General features: G+C 48.8%; 2 protein-coding genes across 2 annotated transcripts; one reads left to right on the forward strand and one right to left on the reverse strand.

Moving 5' to 3' along the window:
- Positions 1–1,220: 1,220 nt before the first annotated feature.
- Positions 1,221–1,589, reverse strand: LOC138961161 (histone H2B, gonadal). The gene has a single exon (XM_070332760.1). The coding sequence runs from the start codon at positions 1,587–1,589 to the stop codon at positions 1,221–1,223; it is 369 nt and encodes a 122-aa protein (XP_070188861.1).
- An 8,447-nt stretch (positions 1,590–10,036) lies between these two features.
- On the forward strand, positions 10,037–10,426 carry LOC138961162 (histone H2A). Its single transcript, XM_070332761.1, has one exon. The coding sequence runs from the start codon at positions 10,037–10,039 to the stop codon at positions 10,424–10,426; it is 390 nt and encodes a 129-aa protein (XP_070188862.1).
- The last annotated feature ends 467 nt before the right edge of the window (positions 10,427–10,893 follow it).

The raw sequence follows: 10,893 nt of genomic DNA on the forward strand, positions 1-10,893 counted from the left end.
GCAACATTACCGTACAGGGCCACTTTTTGGGGGGTCTCTGTGCTGTGCTGTCGTGCGTGTGTGTGTGTGTGTGTGTGTGTGTGTGTGTGTGTGTGTGTGTGTGTGTGTGTGTGTGTGCCGTCAAAAGTACCAGGTACAAAGTATGATAAAGAAAGAAAGGAACGTACAAACTGACAAGCAAGCACACAAAAATGAAACCTTAACACACGCGTGCACAGCTCACAGCTAAATAAATGCTGAGGTGAACGCTCTTGTAAAAAAGTGTGTATGTACAAAGACGAGTTCTTTACATGTTATACGAGCAGGGCGCGCAAGGTGACAAAAACGAAAGAAGCAGTTGTGAAAAAGTGAAGTGAACACTTTTACGAGCGGCACACGTTTTGACAGTAGGAATTTGAGAGACAGCGAAGGAGAGAACATATGCTACACATAAGAGGCTGGCGACTTTGTGCAAAGTAATGGGTGTGCCGCTAATTAGTGTTAGAAAACTGCAACAGAGTAACAGGTATTTTGTCCGTTGTGTCTGAGTGGCGAGGTAGGCGTTTGATTTCTCTGTTTATTCACGTGTTATTTTAACCACAAAGAACTACAACAAAGAACAACAAAGAAAGAACACCATAAAAGTACCAGATATATTTTGAGGGTTGGTAAAAGTTGGTTGAGTTTTGTGAGATGCGTGAGATATATAGTAAATGATTTGTAGGATGACGATGACGATGACGATGACGATGACGATGACGATGACGATGACGATGTAGGTAGCAAGCCAGTTTTGCGGTGATAGCGGTTTGATGCAGTGACAGTGCTGTAGTAGACAGATTGTAGTGACGCCGGCCGGCGGATATTGATGACACTAATTTGACGGTTGACAAGTGATTTTTTTGTTTGTTTATGTAGTTTTGGTTATTTGTTGGATGTTTACTATATGCTTATACGCTTTTACATTATAATGGGTAAATATTATAATGGAGTTTTGTCCCCGAGATAGATGTTGGATCCGTTGGATCCGTTGGTTCCTTGACTACTAAATTAAATATAGGGAAGGAGAGAGAGACATTGTTGTGTACATGTATTGTGTATTGTGTATTGTGTATTGAGTGTGTATTGAGTTGGTTCGTTGGCAACGAGAAATTCATCTCTCTCTGGAAAAAGTGGGTGGTCCTGAGAAGGACCTGTGTGTTTTACGTTTGCCGGTTTGGCCAAACAGCAGTTTTAAGAGTCTACTTGCTGCTGGTGTACTTGGTGACGGCCTTGGTGCCCTCACTGACGGCGTGCTTGGCCAGCTCACCGGGGAGGAGGAGGCGGACCGCGGTCTGGATCTCCCGACTGGTGATGGTGGAGCGCTTGTTGTAGTGGGCCAGTCTGGAAGCTTCAGCGGCGATTCTCTCAAAGATATCGTTGACGAAGCTGTTCATGATAGACATGGCCTTGCTGCTGATGCCAGTGTCGGGGTGCACCTGCTTGAGCACCTTGTAGATGTAGATGGCGTAGCTTTCCTTCCTCTTCCTCTTGCGCTTCTTGTCGCCGGAGCGAACAGCCTTGGCCTTGCCGGCCTTCTTGGCGCCTTTGGAGCTAACTTTGGGTGGCATGGTTGATTCGTCTGCGGGTTGTGAGTCGCAAAAGGTAGCGCCGCCGAGGATGATGCTTCTGTCCCACGGACATGCGTCCATTAGGGAGGGGATTTGTTCGTACGCTATTGGCTTTGGGAGGGAGGAAGGAAGGGGCACCTGTCTACAAGGGAGGTGCAGAATTGAAATCCGCTATAAATTAGTTATAACATCTGTTGGATAAAAGAATATGGTAAGGGAATATATTTTCACACGCTTGTGGTGGGGATGGGCCAATAAAGGAATGTATATTTATTTTTTCCGCTGTTAAAATTGATAAAACTCAGGACCACCTTATCATAAAAAATAAAAGTCCGATGGAGGGATATAAACACTATGTACATGATGATGGTGATTGATATAAAGGGATAGAGTTAAAGGTTTCATTCTCGCGCACAAAACAGCGAGAAGACAAAACATAAATACAACGAGTAAATTTAGAGAGGAACAACCGTTCTTCTGGTGATAAAAAAGAGAGCGGCCGAGGCCGCCGCCGGATCAAAATGCCCACAGCTTTTGATAAAATAGCGTGTATTCTTAAAAGCTGAGTATAAAAGCTTTGTTTGGTGTTTAACGTCGCCTTCAACCAATCAAGGTTATATAGCGACGGGAATATTGTTACAACAGTTTATTAAAATGTTATGGCTAAAAAGGAACAAGTATGAGTGTGAGTTGGTGTGCGGTGCACGGCACCCCGCCCGCCAGGTGGAGCAGGGGACGCCCTTCGCTCCCGGCAGACGGGTACCGGCGAGATCTCGCACACCAACAAAAAGGTCTGGTGTACAGTCACCCGCCTGTAGGGTGGAACAAGCACTGTCCTTCGATCCCCACTCGGCGGGCGCTGGTACACATAATATGGTGGCGAATGTTGAGGTGTGGTAAGGTTAGGGCGACGTCTCAACACAATCCCCCGTCCTCCTGGGGTAGGGGTGGAGTGGGGAAGGTGGGATAGGGAAGTGTGTACCAACCTGTACACACTGGGAGTTGGGGGATGGACCGGTTGAGAACCTTTTTGAACGCGGCACTGTATTTATAGCCCGTCCGTTCTGTTAGGCTGGGGATGGTGAACGGGGGCAGGAGACGTCTAACCCTAAGGTGCGGCAGGAGTGTGGACAACGGCAGACTACACCCACGCTCCCATGGTTGAGTGGTAGACCGATCGACACATCAAAAGAGAGTGCGACCAGCCCAGGTCTTTATGTTTTGTTAGGTAGTCCTGCGGGCCTAGTCCAAAGGCTAGGCCATGATCGCGCAGGACTCTAAAAGAAATGATATTGGCGTTGCAATTTTCAAAAATGTGGTTATAGCTGATGGGAGACCCGCACGAGCACAATGGTTTAAAGATTTTAAACTTTGTGGCTCTAGTGCGGAGTCTCCTAAATATTTGGGTTAGTGCTGAGGGGAACGTGGGTGTCTCAAGTTTAATAACATGGTTAGGTACTAAGGCCCTCCCTGCTGCATAGAGCTTGGAGTAAACCTCCGGGAGGGAAAAGCCTACGTCTGTGGTCACATCAGGGGACCCTGTCGCCAATTTGGCGGCAGCGTCAGCCATTTCGTTCCCCGTGAGCCCTACGTGGGACGGAACCCACTGTATGTCCACGGGGGTGCCAGCAGAAATAATTTGATGGCAGATTAATTTTATATCGTATAGCACCTCCATACGGTTACTGGAACCGTACAGAAGCGCTTGTACTGAGGACAGAGAGTCAGTGCATAAAACTATACTATGGGGGTTAACTGGAATATCATTAATGTATGTGAGGGCCATAAGAATGGCAAAAAGTTCAGCTGTAAAAATAGACACTCCGTCATTCAGGCGGTAGTGTTTAGTGACTTTTAGTTCCGGGATGACAAAGGCGCAGCCTACCCTCCCATTATCCAGCTTAGAGCCGTCTGTAAATATCTTTAGGTGTTGGGAAAATTTCTTGTGAAGAAGGTCATTGGCCAACATGGCCAGAAAATGAGGGTTATCCTGCTTTGTGGCCTCCGTCCCCAGGTCGCAATGAAAAGCAGGCGTTTCAAGCAGCCAGGGGGGGTAAGGAGGAACAGGTATTTTTTCAGGTATGACTTTATTAGTTATGCTGTGGTTTATGATGGGTTGAATATAATTTATCAGTGGCTGACACCTTGTCATCACACGGAGACCCCGTTTATTTGTAACTGGCATATTTTCATATTGTGGGAAATCTTCTAGTACATCGTCTACCGTGTTGTCCACACGTCCCGCACGCACATAGTAACGCGCAGCGCAGAGGCGGCGTTTGTCATCAAGACTCATCCAGCCAGCCTCCTGGTACACAGCCGAGTGGCTGGACCAGGGGAGGAGCCCCAGCGCTATGCGAAGCGCCTTGCACTCCACCCCACGGAGGCGGCCTAGGGCCTCTGCGCTGGCGGAAAAGAAAGCCTCCTGACCGTACGTCAAGCGTGATCTGATCAGCGCATTGACGATGGTCAGGAGAAACTTTTGGCCTCGGGCCCAGGGTTCACTATTTAGTATTTTTAATATACCTAACGCACGTTGGGCTTTTTGGACGAGATTCTCAATATGGACAGACCATGAAAGATTTTTTTCAACCGTAACACCTAGGAATTTTACGGTGTTACTTGGTTTGATGATTTTATTGTTTACAGTTATAAAGCATTTTTTATGGAGAAGTTGTTGTCGACTAGCGACGAAAAAAACAGTTTTCTCAGGGGCTAGGGCAAAACCATTTAAGGTCATGTACCCACATAGATTATCAACATTGGTCTGGTAGCTGTCCATAGAGATCTCGTCCTTTCTACCTTTGGCCCCTCTAGGAATAGGCTTTTTGGTATCCAGGAGGGCTAGGTCGTCAGCATAAAGTAGGACGGTCGCTCCCCCCACGTCCACACTGTCAATATCGTGCAACATAATACTGAACAGGGCCGGGGCGATAATACTCCCCTGGGGCACCCCCATGTCCAGTTTATGGGACGCAGAGAGAGCAGAACCGACTTTAACGTGTAACGTTCTGTCAGAAATAAAGGTTTTAATGAAATTATATATGTGGCCTGACAGGCCAATATTTTTAAGCTTTTGGAGTAACCTGTTGTGCCAGACACTGTCGTAGGCACCCTTTACATCAAAAAAGGTACCTAGCAGTGAGTTAGTTTTATAGGCTAGAGTTTTCCTTATGCGTTCAACAAAATTGACAACATGGTCCGTGCAGGACCGGCCCTTTCTAAAGCCGGCCTGGCATTTAGGTATTATGTGATTCCGCTGAAGGTAAAACTCGAGCCTCCTGTGGACGAGTCGCTCATAGAGCTTACCCAGGTGGGGCGTTAGGGAGATGGGCCTATAGCTGGTGGGGAGATCGCCCGGTTTCCCGTTTTTGGGGATGCCCACCACCTGGGCCTCCTTCCACGCACAAGGGATCTGGTTACTTAACCAACAGAAGTTAAAAAACGTATGGAGGGTTTTAAGAAAGCAGTCCGGGAAGTGCTTAATCATCTGATAGCAGATCGGGTCGGCACCAGCCGCCTTCTTGACTGACTTTAGCTGTCTAATGACTGTAGCTAGCTCTGTAAAACGGAGTTCGCTATTGACAGGCAAGTCGTCGTCACAGGCGGGGTGCACGAAACCCTCTTCCTGGTTAAGACGGTATTTTAAGCAGTCTGGGTTAAGGAAACGACTTTGACTAGCCCGGGCGAACGTTTCAGCCAGCGCCTCTGCCTTCTCTGAGTTGTTGGCAGTCAGGCGCTGGCCTACTTTGAGCGGCTTATCGGGCGTAGTACGACGTCTTTTAAATTGTTTTATTCTTTGCCACACTTTAACAGTGTCTTTATAAGTGTGGGCGTTTTCTGCACAGAATAGCTCCCAATCTTTAAGTTTTGCTGAGGCAATAATACGATTGCACTCAGCCTGTGAATCTTTCATTAATCTATAATTAAACTGGTTACTGTTTACCAAGTATTTACGGATAAAGTACCGTTTATCTTTTATGGCAACGTCGCACTCCTCGTTCCACCAAGAAACTTGCTGGGAACGGGCGCGTCCGTTGCCACTAGATTTTTTAGGTATGCTGACGTCTGCCGCTCCCAGGATACACGTGCGCAGGTTATCATAATATGCATTCACGTCCGGGGAGGAGAGGTCATGTACACTACTCTCCTCAAGCAATGTTTTGAAAAGATTCCAGTTTGCTTTCGGAAAGTTGTACCTGGAAGTAGTACCTCTCTCCTCCCCTTCGGCTTCAGCATTGTTTATATCTATAAAGATGGGTAGGTGATCTGAGTTAAATGGGTCAGGGAACGTACACCAGTCGGTGCACGCCCCCAACTCCGGGCTGACAAGAGACAGATCAATAGCACTCGGAGTCCCTGTTGCAACATCAGGGATCCTCGTGGCTGACCCATCGTTTAGCAAGATAAGTTCGGTATCTGATAAATTTACAGCTAACTTGCTAGTTGAGTGATACACAACACGTTTATCAGAGTTCCAGAGGCGGTGGCGGTCATTAAAGTCACCGACCACCAGCCATCCGGAGACGTTTGAGGTTAGGCTCTTAATCCACGCCGTGGTGTCAAGCCCCGGACAACCAGTTGCGTAGTAGACATTAACAACGTTAAGTTTTCGCTGGTGTCGCAGGGCTATCTCCACGACGCAGGAGTTACAGTTATTAAAGCTGGTTACAACAGAGGAGATGGGGGTATATTTAATCCCTTTTTTAATATATGTGGCTACTTTGATGTGTGAAGCCCTGTTAGACAGGTCAATCACAGGGGGATAATAGTAGCCCTCAAATTCTGGTAATTTATTATAATAACATTTTAGGCTTTGTAGGGCCAGAACATCAAAACGTTTTTGCTGTAAGAGGTTCTTTAATTGAAATAAGGAGGTATTTATGGCCCGGCAGTTCCACTGCAGGACACTAAGAGTTTTATGCTGCTTATTTGATTTTTCTCCTGCCTCTGCTGCCATTGGGGACAGGAGACACACAAGGAAGCATTGAAATAGAAGTATTTTGAATATGTTGTCAAACATTATAGGGCTGCCTTACACTGAAGCATCTCTTTGATAGTGAGTTCTTTAGCACCGGCCAGCGAGCTCAGAGCCATGAGCGCGCTGTCCGGTACAAGTGGTTCAGCAGCCCTACCAGTAAACCGTTTATAAACATCAGACAGGGAGTCGATGAGGGCCCCAGGGCTTTGTTTGTCCCGGGCCGTCCACATGAACGTGAGGCACTGTTCCAGGAAGCCCCGGAGACCCCTCTCCTCACCTGTCTGGGGCTGTTCATTTATCTTTTTTAGTACGTCCCGAGCGAGTTCCCTTTCGGCCTTAGCTCGCTCGAGACGCACTTTCTCCTGTAGGCCTTCCTCCACCCGCTGCATCACCCTTTCGACAATGGTGTCGACGGCGATGTCTGCGGGTGGGGTGGCGGTGCTTTGTTTGGCACTGGTGTTTTTTTTAGCGCCCCCAGTCGGCCGCACAGGGCCGGACTGTTTTGGTAGGGTTTCTTTGGTTATTATAGTGGTAGTGGTGTTAGAGGCGGCCTTGATGGCCGAGGGGGGGTTTGCCCCCAGGTCGGTTAGGCTCCCGATCTTTTTGGGAGCCAAGGCATTTTTGTAGGTTTTCTTGGGGGTTGAGGTGGGGCGACCCTGGAGGGGCTGGTGAGTCCTCCAGTAGTCGTCCCGTTGTTCCAGAGGGGACCGGGAAACCGGGGCCTCACGGGCCTCAATATTTTTTTGGGCGACCCTGCGCGCTCTGTTCAGGGCCTCCGAGTACGGAATGTAGGCTGCGGCTCTGATCTTGTTTGCCAGCACCCTCACTCTGTACTCGGGGCAGCCCTGATAGGCCGCAGAGTGGTCGCCCTTGCAGTTGACACAGGCTCTTGTTTTATCGCACCCGTGACCGTCATGCCCGCGGGTGGCACATCGGGCACAGGTGGGTGTTTTAGATCGGCACTGTGATTTCAGGTGGCCGAATCTGTTGCACTGAGTGCATCGTTTTACGGGGCAGGCGTAAGGCTCCACCCCGTACAGCTCCCCCTCGAGCACGACACTCTCTGGGAGTATCGCCGCCCTGAAACACAGGCGAACAGCGGTAGAGGGGTTACCGTCCCTGTTCTTGAGCCTGGCCAAGAATTTCACTGAGGAGGGGCCCTTTTCAATAAGGTCCCCACTCTCAGTGCGGATTCTGGTCCTAATGCTCATCTCCCTCAGATCCTCAGTGGAGTGAGAGAGAGGCACGGACTTAATGACTCCGTCTGTGGTGGCCTCGGGGACAAATGATTTGACCCCGATTCCCCCCAGATCGGTGAGGGCAGCCAGTTTGGTCTGCTGCTTGGCATTTGTGCAGCCGACCAAGAACTTATTCTGAGAGATGGCCCTCACCGAGAGGATCTCCCCCACCGCCGCACCAAGGACCTTGAAACGTCCCAGCCCCACCCCGTAGAGTGTGGCTGGTCCGCTCTTTGTGTCCTCGATTATGACGGGGAACTGGAGGAACTCTGGTGGAGGGCCTGGATTTTGCTTGAAAAGTTTTTTCCTGGCGCCCATGCGCTTCTGACTGTTTTGAGTTGTTGGGTTTGTGTTTTTTGCTGTTTTGGGGGCCACGCCCGCTGAGGAGGAAATCTCCTCGGGCCCAGCCTTTTCAATGATGTTTTGTATAGAGGTGCTCTGCGCAGCGGCGGTGCCACTGGTGGCCTCCCCCTGTGCGCCTTTTGGTTTTTTGGTTTTTTTACCATTTTTTTTCTTCTTTTGTTTTGGTTTTTGGAAGACCCAAACCGACTGGTCCGGGGCCTTCCCCACATGGGGTTCAGTCCCGGAGCCAGACGGGATGGGACTCCCAGTCCCCTCTGTGTGGTTTTTTCCATTGGAGTCCTCTCTCTTCCTTTTTGGTGGAGGGGGATTGGCCGAGCAAAAGGATGCCCCGGACTCACTCCCCACCTCCCTTCCGTGGAATCGAAAAGGGGTGGAGGTGGGGGGAGATGCCATGGTATTATCCGGTGACTCCGGCGACTCTGATACATCAAGAGAAGCCATGTTCGAGCCGAAGCTCCAAGTATGGAGGTCCAGTGGCAAGTCTGCCACCAGACTGTAATTAAAAACTAGTGGTTTGTATCCACTACTCATTTACTCAACATCAAAACATCAACAACAACAACAACAACAACAACAACAACAACCACAACAACAACAACAACAACAACAACCACAACAACTACAACAACAAAAAAAAACAAACAAAAAAAAACAAAAAAACAAAAAAAAAATTTAGAGGGGGGGTGGGGGGTGGGGGGGAGGACCAATGGGTGATGAGGGGTGAGGTGGTGGCGAGGGGGTAGATGGGAGGACTGCCTCGCTAATCGAGATCAAGCCCAAGGGCCATGAGGTGAGTGAGCGATGAGCATGAAACCACCTGTAAAAGTATTGGGGGGAGTGAGTATGGGTATGGGATAAGATCACGTATGGTGCTTCATAAAAAGCTTGTTAAAATTGTAGGTAAGATATCATAAGAGGACTTCCAACCCAGCCTGGCTGTTGCGACTTAGACTAGGGACACAATCAGTGGAAAAGGGGAAACGACCACTACAGCACATGCACAAGACGAACAGGACAAGGGAGACAACCACTGCCTGCTACAGCGGCCACACACTGGACTGAATATAAACAAGGGTATCTGCTGTGGGAAAGTTATTTTCAGGAGTTACTATGGTTCCAGCTAGCCAGAATTTAGCAATTTGGTCTGTGGCAAGTTCCGTTAGGTGGCTATAGGGTGAAAAAGTGGGAAAATACCGTAGGGATCGTGAAGAGAAGTGAAGTGTAGTGGTATGAAGTAGTAGTAACGTGGCGAAGTGGGCGTGGCGTGATGTGCAGCACGCAGTGGCAGGGTAGCGGTGAGCGAAAAGCTATGGCACGCACACAAAATGGTGGGTGGGTGGGTGAACGACGAGCAAGACACATGTAAGCACAGGAAAAGAGGAGTTAGAGGTTCAGGATAGTTAAATAAAGCAAGCACAGCAAAGGTTCACAAAATACACAAGCTGGATATCACAGATAGAAGTCGAAAGTCAACAAGCACAACAGCAAGCACAGTAGGCACAGAGCCAAGCAGGTTAGAAGAACATAGTCACAGAGGTTTCTTTTTTTTTCATATTATTCTTTTTCCCGGATCTCACACCCGATCCAACAGTGACCAAGGCAAAAAAGATGGTGATGCGATGAGTGATGATGATGATGATGATGGTAGCGCCGCCAAGCCGACCGCGCTCTTTTATACAGTGCGCAAACACTCGCGCCGGCAGTGCCGCCAAAGGGGCGCTCGCCATTGGTGGATTTTGCCGTTGACTCGACGTGCAGTTGGAGGGCTAGTGATGGGTATAAAAGGGGTCGGTCGCGTCGGCGTTGGCATTATTGGATTCGTTCGCTTTGCGTACGAATTTTTCAAACATCATCCAACTTGCATCATGTCTGGTCGCGGCAAAGGAGGAAAGGTTAAGGGAAAGAGCAAGTCTCGCTCGTCCCGTGCTGGACTTCAGTTCCCCGTGGGTCGTATCCACCGTCTGTTGCGCAAGGGCAACTACGCCGAGCGTGTGGGTGCCGGTGCCCCCGTGTACCTGGCTGCCGTGCTCGAGTACTTGGCCGCTGAGGTCCTGGAGTTGGCAGGCAACGCTGCCCGCGACAACAAGAAGACGAGAATCATCCCCCGTCACCTGCAGCTGGCCATCCGCAACGACGAGGAGTTGAACAAACTTCTGTCGGGTGTGACCATCGCCCAGGGTGGTGTGCTGCCCAACATCCAGGCTGTGCTTCTGCCCAAGAAGTCCCAGACCAAGGCTCCCGGTGGCAAGGCATAACAACTTTGCCTCTTTCACCTTCTTCTACAACAGGTCCTTCTCAGGACCACCTATTTTTTCCCAAGAGAGATAGACGTCTCGTTGCTTGCTTTGCCAGTGAAAAAGTGGTGTTGTGTTGTTTTGGTTTTGTTTTTTGTCGTCAATGTCCCAGCCGTTTTGGGGGTTGTTATTACTTATAGCCACTACACAATTCAGACGTAAACAACATCATTACACATACACAAATTCAATAATAATCAGCATCACAACAAGTCGTCATGAAAGTGCGAATAGACCAAGGGTTAAAATTAATAAACCCTCATTACATTTAGTCAAGTTTTGACTAAATGTTTTAACATAGAGGGGGAATCGAGACGAGGGTCGTATGTATGTATGTATGTATGTATGTATGTATGTATGTATGTATGTATGTATGTATGTATGTATGTATGTATGTATGTATGTATGTATGTATGTATGTATGTGTG

This window comes from Littorina saxatilis, linkage group LG3 (genome assembly GCF_037325665.1).
Source record: "Littorina saxatilis isolate snail1 linkage group LG3, US_GU_Lsax_2.0, whole genome shotgun sequence".
Classification (NCBI taxonomy): domain Eukaryota; kingdom Metazoa; phylum Mollusca; class Gastropoda; order Littorinimorpha; family Littorinidae; genus Littorina; species Littorina saxatilis.

Coding starts and splice junctions, on each gene's coding strand:
- LOC138961162 (XM_070332761.1), top strand. CDS start 10,037: ATGTCTGGTCGCGGCAAAGGAGGAAAGGTTAAGGGAAAGAGCAAGTCT.
- LOC138961161 (XM_070332760.1), bottom strand. CDS start 1,589: ATGCCACCCAAAGTTAGCTCCAAAGGCGCCAAGAAGGCCGGCAAGGCC.